Source organism: Apteryx rowi, unplaced genomic scaffold, assembly GCF_003343035.1.
Source record: "Apteryx rowi isolate R43461 unplaced genomic scaffold, aptRow1 scaffold_223, whole genome shotgun sequence".
NCBI lineage: Eukaryota > Metazoa > Chordata > Aves > Apterygiformes > Apterygidae > Apteryx > Apteryx rowi.
Window position 1 is genome coordinate 101,261 of NW_020448564.1, and position 15,292 is coordinate 116,552.

Here is a 15,292-nt window from a genome sequence, read left to right on the forward strand (position 1 = left end):
TGTCTCCGAGGATTTTTACATGGCCTCGGGCAAGTGAGTCACCAAGGCTGGTGTCCCCCAAAGCCTCCCAAAAGGTTGTGCCTGCAGCAGGAGCCTGACTGTGGCTGATCATCACCCAGGCTGACTGGGCTGGTGTTTTGTCTGTGCAGCTTCTGCGCCCCAGGCAAAAAGATGTCTGGGAACCAGATTGGACTCCAAATGATGAAAGTGCAGAGGACTTCAGAGAAATGTGGCATTCTCCACTTTGCACCTCCTCAGACCCATCCGGAAAAGCGATGCGGCCAGGACTGCCGTGAGCGTGACAGGAGAGAGATTTGGGGTGGCCCTCTGGACTGCTCAGCTGAAAGCTCAGAGCATGACTGGTCAGGGCCAAGGTGTTTCGCCCAAGACGAACAGCCCGGCGCTGCTAGTTCATCTTTTTATCTTGTCCTCCCTCGAGAGCAGGCTGGCGTCACTGGATTTCTTGCCCTTCCCCATGAGCAAACCCACTTCCCCTCGCCCACGAGGTCTGCGGAGAAACACGAAGAGGGAAAGAAGTGAGGAAATCCCCCACTTCGGGGCTGAGGCAACACCACCACCACCATCCCCCCCCCCCCCCCCAAACCTTAGAAAGCCTCGGCGGGGGGGAGGGCCCTGCTGTCGGCAGCTGCAGCTGGAGCCAGGAGGCGCCCGGCGAGCTGTGGGAAACGTCCAAGCAGGCACCACCGCCACCGAGTTAGGAGGATCCTGACTGTAATAATAATAATAATAATAATAATAAAAACTTGCTCCCTGGGAGAAATGGCCGGAGCAAGGGAGGTGAGATGGGGAAGAGCGGGGGGAGCTCACGGGGGAAGAGCGGAGGCGGCCGGCCCCCGGGAGAACTGCTGCAGCCCCAGCTCCTTGCAGCGGTAGGGCCCGGCTTGGCGAAGGGCGAAAGGGGCTGAAAAAGCCATTAGCAAAAGAAGCAGCTTCTCTGGACACCGTTTTACTAAGTTCGGTTTGGAAATGAGCAGCATAATTTATTGCCCACACATGTTTCTCTGGCTTTGATGAAGGATGTCCCATGCAGGAGGCTGAAGTTGTGGCTGGAGGGCACCTTTTAGCAGAGCCCCCGCCAGCTGTAGTCCAGTGGGCTGGGACCGGCCTCTGCAACCAAAGACCGTCACAAACCTGGCTCAGGCCAACTGCTGTCTGGACCGAGCAAGGAAACCTGTCTGGCTCTAGCAAATGAAGGCAACAGACGTCCTCAGAGAGGAGCTGGGTCCCAGGAGCTCCCGCCAAGCTGAGCAGAGTCGCACGGGCTTTCCCTAACGGGGCCGAGGTCCTCAGGGCTTGTGTCTCAGCACAGGAGGGGCGCAGAGTTAAGGAAGAGGCTGCGACCGTGGCCAGGGTGGGAGCGCAGGGCACGCCAGGGAGGCAGATGCAGGGATTTTGTCTGTGAGGAGCGAGGAAATGTCCTGGAGCTGTTTGATCTCATTGTATGTAGGGAAGTGGGACTGGGCGTCCAGTCTTCTGTAACTAAACAAAGATTATAAATACCTCCCATAATCAACATTGCCGAACAGATGCAGCCCTGCAAGGCCCCAGATACTGGCTAATTCCCAAAGGGGAAAAAATGAACTTTGGTTTTAGTTCAAATATAGAATATAGTCCAGATAAGAACAGTGCATAAGGCAGAAATGTCCTGCGATGCGTATTTGGAAAATGCGAGGGGAATTTCTCTCTCCTGAATTTGGCAGGAGGATTCACTTTCGGGGGGGGGGGGGGAGAAACTTCTCTCACCAAGATCCTCGGCTGTCCATCCTACCAGACGTGTGCAGCAGGAACTGGCCTTTCTGTTTGGTTTTAAATTCAGTCTCTATCACTGCTGGTGTCAAGAAGGAAATTTGAAAAAAAAACCAAAAAAAAACCCTTTAAAGTGACAGCTGGATGTGAAACAATGCCTGACAGCCTGAAGCAGCCCCTGAGAGGTATCTTGGTGCCACCAGCGTGGTAGTGGCCACCCTCATGGACCACCATGCCTTGCAGGCATGAGACACCCAGACCCCCCCCCAGCCCAAGTACTACCCTGCCCCAGTGCAAGCAGAGAATTAAAAAAATATATTTTTTTTCTCTCCTCTGCATGTGAAGAGCCTTGCTTTTGGATCTAGTGCCAAGCTGGCCACGAAAAGTGTTGGGGCCACCCTCAGGGCCAGGGCCTGGTGGGGGACCAACCCGGCACAGCCATCACCTGGGGGGGGGGGGGGGGGGAGGCGGCTGCGTGGGGCCTTGACGCCTCGCCAAAACCAGCTCACGCCATGGCAACCCCAATGCGCAGACCATCCTCGTGCCCCCGCGGCCCTGCGCTGGCGTTTTGGGGAAGTCGGGAGGCAGCAGGGGATATATTTAGTTCTCCCCGCTTTGCCGAACGGCTGCTGCAAAAACACATGATTCCCCAGCACCGAGCTGGGGCGGGGAGGGGGGAGGCAAAAGGACTTCCCCAAAAGTCACGTGGACTCCCGTAAACCCGGCGCCTTGCCGGGGAGCAAGGTGGGACGCCGCTGTGGCGGAGGCAGGCTGCGGTGCTCCGTGGGGAGCTGAGCCGCCAGCGGCAGGGGGATGTGGTGGGGGGCATGATGGGGCCGGGCTGGGAAGGGATGATGCCGGAAAGCGGGGYGCTCCCAAAGGCGGCCCTGGCTGACGCCAAGCCCTGCAGCCGTGCCAACGGAGAGGTGGCCGTCAAAGGCACCAAGAAGTGAGCGAAAATACTGGCATGTGAGATCCCACGGGGTGACCTAGCCAGACCCAAAAATGCCTTGCTGTGCCACCTTCCTGCTCCCGAATGACAAGCCCGCTGGCAAGCAGTTACCTCCTGTCTGTAGCCCATGAGGCGAGCGCTGGAGCTGGCCCACCCTGGTGCAACCACGACTGTTGGTGTCCCATCCTATTTTTGAGCCTCGCAAAACCCTATTTGCATGGTGATAAAATGTGGAAATGATCGGTGGGGAGGAGGAGACATCAGAAATGACTGTGCCAGAGGGATTTTCCCCCCCCAAAATACACTTGAAAATACACTTGAGGTCAAAAGCGGAGATGCTCACAGGTGGTGGGGACGGCTCCAAGGCCAGCGAGCGCCCTGGAGGGTGAGAGGGGCATAAGGAGGGCACAAGTGGGCTGGCAGAGCCAGCGAGGCTGCAGTCGCCGAGCGGCAGCTGCCTCCTACCCCCGGCCTCACGCACGGAGGACCTGGCCTCTCACTGCTGTTTCCACCCCGTGGGTCGCTGAGGAACTTCTAAGGGTTGGTGAGAAGCCAGACGGCTGTCAGGTACAAAACCGGAGGGGCTTGCACTTTTTGCAGGAAAATGCTTAGGGGGCCTGCAAATCAAAACAACCACCGTGCTTGAAAAGGCCTGGTCTCGCTGCTCTGCTAGCATCGGGACGGAGCAGCAGCAGCTTCCAACCTGCCCGAGCCACCCTACAAACTGCAACATGTGCAGGGAGACCTTCTGGATTCGCCGCGCACCGCAGAAAGCAGCCGCATGCTGCGTGAACCCGAGTCGCGCCTCCCCCGGGGCACATTAATAAGCTCCTCTGCCATGTTGAGCATACTTGAAGCTCCCCGCCTGTCACTCAGATCAAAGGCAGGGGCCGGGGCGCGAGGCGGTGGTGTCAGCTGGGCCACTTGTGAAGCTAATTGCAAGAGCAAAGACTTCCAACTTGAACCCGCTCTTTCCCCCTAAGGCATCCCCAACCCGCTTCTAATGTCTTCGCTCAAACTTTGCAGCTGTGTCTCGTTTCATCTCTGGCGAGGGAAAGAGGCAGCATCGGAGCCAGATGTGCCCCAGGAAGGCTATAAAAGCCGCCCCCCTGGGAGCCAGGGGTCTCAACCCCTGCGCTGCAGGCAGCTGGGGAGTGCAGGGTTCAAGGCCGCAGACTCCAGACACCAGGGATGCAAGGGAAGAAACCCAGCTCTGGCTTCCCAGACACAGTGCTTCTGGAGGAGCTGGGTGGATTTTGGCTGCCCCGTTAGCGCCAGCTGGGACAAGGCACGTTCCCACATTGCCCGATGCTATTTCAGCCAAGTGGGGGGTCAGGGCCGTGCCTGTCCCTATGGCTCTCAGCAGAGAGGAGCAACAGCTCACAGGCAAAGGGGAGAGCCAGGGGACGGAGGTTGGAAAAATCATAAAACCCAGTCGGGTTTCTGCCCTGCTTGCCAGCAACCTGGGCTCTAGGGTGGAGAAACCATTTTTTGTCTCCCTGGCTGAAAGTGTAGTGTGGACCCGATGTGGCAGCACTGACTGCTGCTGGTTGCTGCCCCCCAAGCACATGAGGGARGAAGGCTTCGGGAAGAGGGCAGCCGGGCAGACACGCACATGGTTCCCGACTTCAGTCCAGAGACCTCCAGCTTTCTCACCTTGCCTCCACTGCTTTGTGCTCCCAGATGCAAGTCTGCCTACAGGAAGCTTTGGGTCCAAACCCAATGCCCAGAGTACCAGGAGGCGTCTGACCATTTCCAGAAGCCCACGAAGAGGCAGAGAAGGCTTAAGTAGCCCTGCGTACACAGCAACCTAAATGCAGTGTACATAGAGCTTTCCAAAAAGGTTGGTGAGATCCCAGCTCRCTTCTCAGTGGTGCAGGGACAGGCACAGGGCTCCCTGCAACATTTTCCAGCTGGCACTAAATGAGGGACAGGGACAGGATTTGGGGCAGCCCCAATTCCCTGCAGGCCAGCTCTGCAGGGAGCAAGTACACCCTTAACCAGTGTCACAGGACTTCGCTCCCAAGGTGAGGACAGCCAACCCAAAGGCTGTCCCGCAGGAAGCTTGGGGTGCTGCTGGCAAAGCAAGCAGCAGCCAGGGCCTCCAGCCCAGCCCCACGGGCCTGGCCCCTGGGGAAAAGTGTCCTGCACACCCTCCGTCACTGCCATCCACAGAGGGAGGAGCGCCACCTCCTGACTCTGGGCATCTTCTTGTCCCCAGGATTTCAGGATCAAAAAATGATTAAAAACCACTGTTGCTTTCCCCCTCCCCCATCCAGAGTTTTATCAGCAAACAGCTCACAACTTCAAAAACAAGCAAAYCAAAGTCTGGCATTAGGTCTCAAGCCCTTCCTGTTAGCCATGCACTGAACATCTGCAACAGGGATAGTATTTCTTCAGAATTGCTTCTTTTTAATTAGGTGCTAATTTGACTCAAAATTCCCTCCACTGTCATTACCACTTTGAAAAAAATTCACCAGCTCTCCAGGTACCCCTGGAGCTCCTGCCACTAAGTGGGATTTTGTAAATGAGAAGACTTGAAAGGTTTTTGTCAAGGCAGAATTAACAATGCATAACTTGCTACAGATTTTCACACCTGACACCTCACCATTTATCCTAATAATCCCAGGACCCTCTCACATCCCTTACTGATATGATCAAAGCAGCAGCCACAGACTAGGGCTGGTCTAGAGCTAGGTACTTTTTAAGCTAGCTAGGATCTGTGTTTTAAAATGGTCAACTCGCGGYCAAGCAAAAAGACCATCTAAAGACTATCTACTAGGCAGGAAAACCTCAGTCTTCAGAGCCGCTCATAAAGCCTCAGCCTCAAGCCGGATAAAAGTTTGATGTTACACTTTCCTACACTGAGGGATTACTGATTTACAGCTCTCTCCGCTACCTGCCAATTTGAAAGAAATTAAAAAAAAAAAAAAGTGGTTGAGACCTCTCTTGTTACACTTGGCTGAAATCAGCCAACAGGTTCATGTGTTAAATGAGGCTGACAGGGAGCCAGCCAGATTGTGCAGTCATCTAGTCTGGTTTCTAGGGAAACAAGGTAAATGTTTTTCCTCCTTTTGGCTACCTTTTAAATCTTGAAAAGGCTTTATGCATTGCCATACAAAATATTCTACACCTTCCTCTATTTCAATTAAAGCAAATAGTATCAAATTAGGTTCATCTCAGAACAGCTCTGTGCATCAACTCATTCAGCATGTTAATCTGGAAGGTTATTGCCCTCATCAGTGTCTTGTCTCCAACTATGGTCAGTAAAGGATACACTAACAAGAGTTATCTAAAATTACATGAGCCTTCAGTTAGGCTATGCCCTGAAACATGAGTGATCTCACTATTGTGGCTGCAGGCACACAAGCACTCGGGACTTCCACTGTCTTTCTTGGTATAACACCACAGTTCCCACAGATAAAGTACGCTGCAGTTAGGACTTGTGCTATACGCACATAATTGATCTTGTACACAAGTGCTGTCTCCTCTGTCCTTCACCAGGAGATTCAGCTGGGAACATAAGCCAAACTGTCTCCTCAGGACCAGAGGGAATGTTTTCAGCTATCCAGAAATGCAACACCAACACTCTCCCTCCTCCTYCTTAAAATGCACTTAGACAGTTGGATTAACAAGAAAATGCCACCTTTCCCCTCCTTCCAGACAATTATACAAGACCTGGAGGCAGGGCCTTTCAGCCAAGCTAGGGAAAGGATTCAGAGAAAATACAGATACACTAGGTGGCAATTTGTCCTATTATCTGCTGCCTTCTACTGCTTTCATGAACAGCCAGGGACAAAGCGCATCTGAGAACTATGTAACATGCAGGATATTCTTCCTGCCATTTGGAGGCTAGTGAATTTCCACTGCAACAGCTAGGATCAGTCACCTACCCCAGGCAGGTACACAAAATTCAGTTATGTTTAAACAATCTGAAGTGGTTTCATTCATTAATTTCAAGATCAGTTTGATTCAAAGGAGCTCTCTGAACACCTGGCAGATGATTAAGATGCAGAACACCTTAGTAATTGCAAATACCACAATTAGTACCCCTGCTGCTTTACTATTTCAGTGCATCAAATAAGAGAGCCTTGTTCTGGCTGAAAATTTTTGGTTTCTGAAAACAGTAATGACARCTTCTTTCTCATTAGAGGAACCCTATTATGAGTTGGGTGCTCATTAATTTGAGCTTTGTTTGCTTTTTTGGTTTGGCTGGTCCCACCCACAGGACCTGCAGCAAGAGTACCAGACTTCACAAAACTAGCTATAAAACAAGAGACAAAGTTTAATTCTCTAAAAGTCTTTATTTTTTTTGTTCTGAGAGCACACAGGCTACAGAACACAAGACAGTTCCACACATTAAGCTGTCTCCTCTTTTGCAATACGATCTTTCTTGAGTGGTCCCTGGAGGAAAAAAAGAAAAAAAGAAGAAATTAACAGCAGTCCACCTATCCAACACAGAAGACCCCATCACCTCCTATTATGGTGCTGTAATTCCCCCACTGCCAATTTGCTTCAAAAAAATTAAGTCAAAAAGTGTCCTCAATGATACAGCCTGCTGGAAATTCCAAATCCCATCCTCCCAGCTAAAGCTTTCAGTAGAAAACTGAACTTGGTGCAGCCACATTGCACCAAATTAATGATTTAAAATTTAATAGCGAAGAAATGTTGGTGCCACCTAGTGGGAAAACCTCAGATGCATCCACCAAGCAGCTGAACAGCACGCTGAGCTTCTGTAAGGGCCCAATACTGAGCAAGGACACAGGGGACTAGCAATCTGCTTCCTCAGCAAGTGGCAAACTGAGAATGGCACCCAGAGCCTGCAGCTCACAGGCTTGCCAGCACCATTGCCTGGAGCTGTTTTTGGAAGGCAACACGGAGCCACCCCTTGCAGGTGTCAGACACCGTGCTCAGTGCTTGCTGTGTGCCTGTCACTAGACAGTTTGTGCCCAAACAGGGCCACATCCCTCAAGAATTAAGGGCAGTCACACGGGAAATGAGACCACAGCCGCTGTCTGTGGTCATAAATAGTCAAGTTGACAAGATGAACCATCTTGAACAAAGCTACACACTTTTATGGATGTTCAGGCCTTGCAGCAGCCCAAAGGTCAAGCTATAAATTGCCATTAGCCAGAAGACAACACAGAGATATGCAACACTGAAAAATTTGTTAACTCCATAAAAATCACATCCTTACCATGAAAGCCTTCTTCTCTTCAGCTGTCTGGAAGCGGCCATGACCAAATTTGGAGGTTGTGTCAATGAACTTCAAGTCAATCTTCTCCAGGGCCCGACGCTTGGTCTGCACAAGCAGGGACTACAAGAGACACCAGGTGAGTATGCAGCAGCACCCTTTCAACCTACCTGATCACAGCAATGCTGGCTACTTTCCATCATCACCTCCATGGAAAAAACTTCTTCCTAAATTATTCTGACCCTAAGCTCCTGCCATTACTATGTAAGGAACATCTGCCGATAAGCCAGCTGGCACCTTTGGTCTTTAAGGCTAAAGACTGGTCAACCCACACCAGTATCAACAGAGGCAAGCTCAAGTCTGCCTGCCAGTGTTCTGATGATCCACRAGAATTCTTAACCCTGAAGTTTTTCTTTCATTGCAAACAGGCCTGGACTAAAATAGCAGGGAAAGGTACTCAATACTACTCCTGAGGTCACGAATATTAGGTGGTTTTGTGTACATGTGTCCAGCAGTCTTCCTTTAGGCTCTCCTCTCTAGCTGGCTATATGAATCCCCATAACAGCAAGCCAAGACATCTGTTATGACAGGCAGTGCAGCCAACAGCAGTTGTTCCAACCCACCTCACAGCAGCCTTCACTACTCACCTTGCGCAAGGTTAGGACCCTCTTCTTGGTCCCAACGACACAGCCTTTCAACATGATAAAGTCATTGGTCACCTCGCCATAGTGGACAAAGCCTCCCTGAGTAAGAAGCCAACAGTTAGTTCTGATTTCTCTGCTCTGCGTAAAGTGATCACATGCTTGCCCACAGCTTGACATCTTATACTGCTTCCAGGTCTCAGCCATTCCTACATCCACTGAAATTCTGTTTCCAGTATGACATTTTACTGATCAAGTTTCTTGCTACAGCAGTTTACTTGATGCTGTAAGGYTTCTGCAGAGAACAGCAGCAATATTAAGAAGCTGAGAGAACAGCAAGAACTGCTCTCCCTGCTGAATTATCCTTATTTACATGAGCATCATTTCTAGGTTTATAGCATCCCTTTATATTGATGCCAAGTATTAAACAAGCAAAAGTTACACAACTCAACACTGAGAATGACTCAGCGACACCACCTCCTMCAGTAGCTTTTTCCCTCAAGAGTTCTTCATCTAATCATTTTGCATCCRTCCTATTTGCATCATAACATTGCAATTTAAAACCAGACTGTCCTTATAGCTGCAACAACTCACCAGAGGGTTAATGCTCTTGTCAGACAAGTCATAATCAGTTGATGCATTGTTTTTGATCAGTTTTCCATCCTTGATTTGGTAACCCTGGCCAATCTTGTAGATCTAAAATGACAAAAATTCTACTCAGCAAACAGTAGGAGAAAGGGCCCAAAATCAACCAACATGGAAATGACTCTACATCAAGTTGTACAAGAGTGTCTGTTGTACTTGAAACCATATGATCATACAGAAATCTTATGGTTGTCCAACATAAAGCTAACAGAAAGCTGGCAGGTCAGAGAAGCATCTATTAGGACATGAATCAGAGCTCTTCCAGGTAGACATGCTAGGCCATTTATTTCCACACCATGCAAAAACATACAACTCCTCTTTCTGCTTCTTGATCTGCAAAATGCCAGCCAGCCTCCTCTGCCAATACAAGCAGTTATAGCTGTACTGCAAGACAACGACACTGGTTACAGCACTCAAAATTACATTCAATCAGAGCTAAGCTACCATGGCAAAACTCTCCAATCTGTTCCTCGTCATGCAGTAACCCTGGTGAGCCTTAGTTTTTTCACAGCAGTTCAGAGGCACAAGATGCACACACCTTCTTATTGATTTCAGTTCGATGGTGATACCCCTTCTGACCAGCTCGAGCCACAGAGAAAGCCACACGAGCAGGATGCCATGCACCAATACAGGCCACTTTGCGCAGGCCCCTGTGAGTCTTGCGGGGCAGCTTTTTGGTGTGCCAACGGCTGGTAACACCTGAAGCAAGGAAACAAAGCAGTGTTGCTAATTGTTCAACTAGGGCACAGATACCCTTTCCAAGTGGCTGTCCCTGGGCAAAAGATAAGCTAAAGACTCAGCATACCAGAAATTAACTGTATTTYTTGGTGAAGCACCTCTCCAGAGGCACCCACGTCCCTCCCCTGGCTGTCCCTGGGTTGCGTTCTCAGAAGGAAGGCAGCATGGAACGACTCCTCACAGATGTCGGACGCTGTGCCCAGCGCTTATTCCATGGTTTCATCACAGAACAGGGACAGCAGTGTTGAATACCCCCTCAGCTCTTGGCCCAAGTACTCATAAAAACACAGACTGTGGGATTTCATCAAAATCTGTGTCCTGATCACAAAGAGAATATCGATAGTGTGTTTACCTTTATACCCCTTGCCCTTGGTGACTCCAATGACATCTATCATCTCATCCTGTCCAAAGACAGTTGATACAGGCACCTGCTGTTCCAGCTTCTCCCGGGCCCAATCCACTTTCTCAGCAACACTGCCACCATTCACCTGGATCTCCATCAGGTGAGACTTCTTCTGTCTCAGTGGGAGCAAACGCATCTAGAAAACAGAAAGGATGGAATTTAGCTACTGTTCTTCCAAGATGGACATAGTATTTGCTATCCCAGTAACTTTCCAAGTCCTGGCCTAATCAGTTTTTTCTAAACATATTTGTTTTCCAAGATAACAACCTCAAAGTACTGAAGTAAAAGACCCTACACTGAGGGCAAAGGCTGTGTCAAAGCTTAAATGACAAGCCAGAATAACTGGAAGCTGCAAACCACCCATGGGAACACAGAATTAACAACTGCCTACAACCCCACAGCCACCAGACATGCTCCATCRAAGAAGGGCAGGAGGCAAAGCCTACTATGCTGAAGGACACTTTAGGCAAGGTCACATTTACAGTTACCTTTACTATATTTAGCACACAGGGACTGAGACAAGTACCAACAGCAGCTGCAATACTACACCTGCTGCCTAGAATGGGAAGCTAATTCTAATAAAAAGAACAATGTCATAGCTGTATATCTTATTAYGCTTACAGCCAACCCAGAGATTTAACTGCATTTCCCAGGAAAGTTTGGCAGTGAACTGTGATGGCTAGGGAGAAACTACCACACTACTCAGCAGTACACCTCCTTGAGCTGATCAACAGAAGCCACTGAAAGGCTTTTTGAGTGCCTGCAGCCCCTACAGAACACTTTGCAGCCTGAAATTAAGGTGAACACACCCTAGAATTAAGTACTTAGTCTATTTTCATTTGTAGCTGTAATCCAGAGAGCTCAGGTCTACCTGTCAGCATAGGCCTAAGTCTGAGAAGTCCCCATTTTGGTTCAGACTCTTCTGTACACTGCTTCAGAAGACTGCTAATGGTTGCTTTTGAGGCTACTGTAAGCTTCTACCTACTCTTTGCACAGAATGAAGAGTATTAGTATTTATATGCTTCACAGTTGGCATCAAACTCACAAGACAGAAATCTGACTGTGGAAACAGAGCAAGCTTTATGCTCGCACTCTTAGGTGTTCCCACAGTACACGTGAGTCCTGCAGACACTTACCTGAGTGTGAGCCATGACTCTAATAACCTGGCAGTATTTCTTCATGCTATTGAAATCTTTCTCCAACTGCTTTTTGCCCTCCTCATCTTGCCATTTCTTGCAGTATTTGGTGAAGGCCTTCTTCTTGGACTTGTGCCTTCAGAAGCAGAGCAGAGACAAGGTTTGGCTAAGCCCTTCATCGATCCCCTGGGGAAGTGGGGATGAGCGGAAGGAGCTGCCACCTTAGCAGGTTTCGGCTCATTGCCAGCTTCTAAGGAATCTTTTCCACTGGCAAGYGGAGCCTGGAGCTCATCAGACAGAGGCAGGGTTGCCAGAGCTGAGCGGAGCTGCCATGAATTCCAAAGCGCATTAGTATTCACAGTATGGAAGACAAAAGACTGTAGAGAAAGTCTGAACAGAAAAACAACCCTTTAAAGCAATTTTCATATGATTGTTATCCACTTCACAATACTGTGATTTTTCCCCCTTGTAAGCCTGAGCTACGCCTGACAGTAAGATCATTACTAGGACACCCATGAGACCTTTACTGCACTCCTCTGACCTCTTTTCAGCCTGTAGAGTTCATAAACAGGCTCTAGACACACTGGAGCCATACTTAGGCAAATGTGCATATTTTGAATCAGAACAACAGTGCCTGGAAGAGTAATCAGAAGTAACATTTGTCTTCCCCTTTCCTGAGAAAACAAGACTACAGTCAGGATTCGACACTCAACAACAAGCGCCGGGGCGATTTCCTTATGTCTGCCTGTCGAAAGATCATCACATGTAGCCTGCTAGGGAGATCTTAGGCAAACGCCAACACTGTCACCCTCATGTCAAGGAGGGCATTAACCAACATTATGTTGTCACCCTCCCAGAGTAACCAGCTCTAACCTATCACATTATCAGGCTAGTTCATCTAGGCCAAACAGCAATTGCTGAAAAGATGCTTCAGAAAGTTGTACTAGCATAACCTACAACCCAGCAAAGCAGCAAACCATAGAGTGAGATTAAGGCAACAAGCAAAAGCCCCTCTCTTACCAGTTCTTGTAGAAGCGACGCTTACACTCATCACTGATGTGCTCAGCAAAGATGGTCTTGAAGCTGCGGAGACCACGGGGAGTCTGCACATAGCCCACGATGCCTACAATGACCATGGGAGGAGTCTCTACTATAGTGACTGCCTCTACCACTTCTTTCTTGTTCACCTCTGGATGAAGACAGAAATACAGCATACCAATTGATGTTAGTATCAGCTATCAAACATCTCCCCATCCTCCACACCCCCAAATGTAAAGGCTGAATGAGCCACGTTCTCTTCACAAAGCCCAGGAAGATGCATGATAAAAAGGCCAATGAATACAAGTGATAATTAAATGCCTTACAGAAATTTGGTAGGCAAAATGGATGGTAGCTAGTAACAGAACTACATTCAGGACTCGACAATCAGCAAAAAACGCCAAAGGCGATTTACTTATGTCCGCCCATCGAGAAGAGGTCATCATAAGTAGCTTGTTACGGTACAGCTAAACCAAACCATCAGCTCAATCAAACCATCAAGCTCCTTTGCAAGTCACCATGCATCTCAAACAGGATCATTAACAAGAAAAAAAAACAAGCACTGCTAGACAAAGTCTTGGTGCTAGAACATCATTCACATTGAAGTGGGAGGCGCTTGGGTGTTTTACACCCTTCTTCCCACTCAAAAAGGGCTTGGAACTGGGTGAAGACAAGCAAGGACTAAAATTCAAAGATACCTATAAACAGGTCATTTTTCACCATTTGTAAAAAAAACCATAATCCTCCTATTAAAAGGAACATAAATACATACTGGATCCAGGTCTGTCAACTTCACGGACAATGTGGGTCATGCCAGCTTTGTATCCCAAGAAGGCAGTGAGATGGACAGGCTTGCTGGGGTCATCCTTAGGAAAGCTCTTCACCTTGCCCCGGTGCCTACTACTGCGCTTGCGGGGCAGGAAGCCCAGAGACCCATGCCTGGGAGCTGAGAACTTGCGGTGAGACTAGGGARAGAAAATAAGCTTTTAATGCATGTTTCAGAGACCCACTTCTCCCCATTCCAGGGCCAATTGCCAATTTTCTTCTTGCATTAAAGAAACACTACATAGAGACACTTTGCATTCTAGAAATTCTTTTTAATGTCAGCTATTTAGGTTGTTAAATCCATTACAATCACAATATTGCCATCCACATGCCTTAACTCCTGGACTTCTTTAACAATTTCTTATATTTAGCCCTATTTTAAGAAACCAAGTGCCACTACCAATGGAATCATGCAAGCTGTTAACACGGCCACAGCATGCCATCCAAATTTCAATGCACCCCAGAAGCTGAGAAATGGAGAAGCATGGATAGTTTTATATTTTAATAAATAACCATTATAAAAATACTTATTACAAAAAACTATTCCAACTAGAAAAGCTGCAATAAAACAGCATTTTAACATCCACCCTGAGCCAGTTGCTTCAGGCTGGAATGTAGTTGTTTCAAAGATGTTTTCTTTAACCAACCCTGCAGTCTCACTCAATCTGAGTGAAGCTGGATACTATTCTGAGAACTCTCAGCCCAAAGAGCTACCCAGCCAACCCCATCTCTAAATAGCAGAAAAGAATTATAYAGTTAAACAAAAAGCAAACAGTCAATAACCAGGAAGACTGAGTAGTACTTTTTCCCAAAAAAGGCTACATAAGCCACATCAAGCAATAAATAATTTACCACTCCCAAAACACTGTTTTTAAGATTAATTTCAAAACTTGTGCTAGGGCCCAGCCAAATCGAATTTTGACACCTATATTAAGACTGAAGGCTCTCAGCACAATACCTTTACATTTTATGTATACATATAATGTACACATACAGTAGAGGGACTACTTTACATATTATGTTACACATAACATAACCAAGTAGGGAATCTGATCCTTTAAGTAAAACCTGGGGAATTCTATTACTACAGGGAGACTCTACTGCGTTTGCAGCCCTGCCACGGCCTCGCTGTAGTACCAAGAACAAACAAGAGGGCAAAGCCCCACTCTTAACACAAGGAGTCAGCGCCTCCGACCTGGGAACACACCGGGGCCAGGCTACCGGGACGAGCAGACCTCACTGCCAGCGGCTCTTCCGGAAAAATTCTCCTTTTTTGAAATAAAAGGGCACCAGGCACCGCCACGGACGAAGCCGACCTCAGGCGGCGCCCCCGGCCGCCCCGCGCCCTCCTCTCCCCCTGGCAAAGCCTCACCCGCCGCCGSCCGAGCGCCGAAATGAGCCCCGCGCCGCCTCCCGCAGGGCCCCCGCGCGGCGGGAGCAGGGCCGGGCGGCCGCCGGGGCCGGGATGGCGGCGATACGCGAGAGATGGCGAGGGCCACGCGGCCGCGCCCCCCCCCCCGCAGCACCCACCATTTTGTCTCCGCGCTGGGCCGGAAGGGCCGCAGCAGGCTGCGCGCGCCCTATTTATAGACTTCTCGCCCCCCATGAGGCATTGCGCAGGCGCTCCCCCCCCCACTCTCGCGAGCGTGCGAGATGAGACGCGTGGGGTGGCTACGGGTAGTGAGTGTGGTCAAAGTTCTGGGGACAGCGTTCTGCTAAGCTGGGGCGCGGGGGAGGGCAGAGCCCCCGCCTGCGGCCCTGCCGCGCCTGGCGGGGGAAATCCGCTTTTCTCCTGCTGGGGAGAGAATTAGTCAGGCCAGAGCTGCGTTCCCTTTCTTTGGCAGGCTGCACCTTTTCCCATGCCCGGGCCGAGCCCACCATCACCGCTGCCCGTGCTTCTCAGTGCCATTTACAGCCGCCCCGGGGTACTCAGTGAGCCCCCCCTGCATTTGC

At 49.5% G+C, this 15,292-nt stretch overlaps 1 protein-coding gene and 1 non-coding gene across 2 annotated transcripts; both read right to left on the reverse strand.

The window, feature by feature from the left end:
• Window positions 1-7,003: 7,003 nt before the first annotated feature.
• Window positions 7,004-14,975, reverse strand: RPL3 (ribosomal protein L3). Its single transcript, XM_026065032.1, has 10 exons — window positions 14,870-14,975; window positions 13,287-13,479; window positions 12,497-12,665; window positions 11,477-11,612; window positions 10,290-10,476; window positions 9,738-9,898; window positions 9,149-9,250; window positions 8,561-8,656; window positions 7,917-8,036; window positions 7,004-7,123 (listed from the first exon to the last, which is right to left on the reverse strand). Exons 1-10 carry the CDS (start codon window positions 14,870-14,872, stop codon window positions 7,079-7,081), a joined length of 1,212 nt encoding a protein of 403 aa, XP_025920817.1. The 5' UTR covers window positions 14,873-14,975; the 3' UTR covers window positions 7,004-7,078.
• Window positions 10,079-10,171, reverse strand: LOC112965762. The gene has a single exon (XR_003253383.1). It is a non-coding gene; the product is annotated as a small nucleolar RNA U83B (small nucleolar RNA).
• Window positions 14,976-15,292: the final 317 nt, after the last annotated feature.

Bases quoted from the DNA above. Each gene is read 5' to 3' on its own strand.
- RPL3 (XM_026065032.1), bottom strand. The intron at 8,657-9,148 runs GTGAGTTGTTGC...CTTCTTACTCAG, and splicing joins ACAAGAGCATTAACCCTCTG to GGAGGCTTTGTCCACTATGG. The intron at 7,124-7,916 runs GTAAGGATGTGA...TTTTTCCTCCAG, and splicing joins AAGAGAAGAAGGCTTTCATG to GGACCACTCAAGAAAGATCG.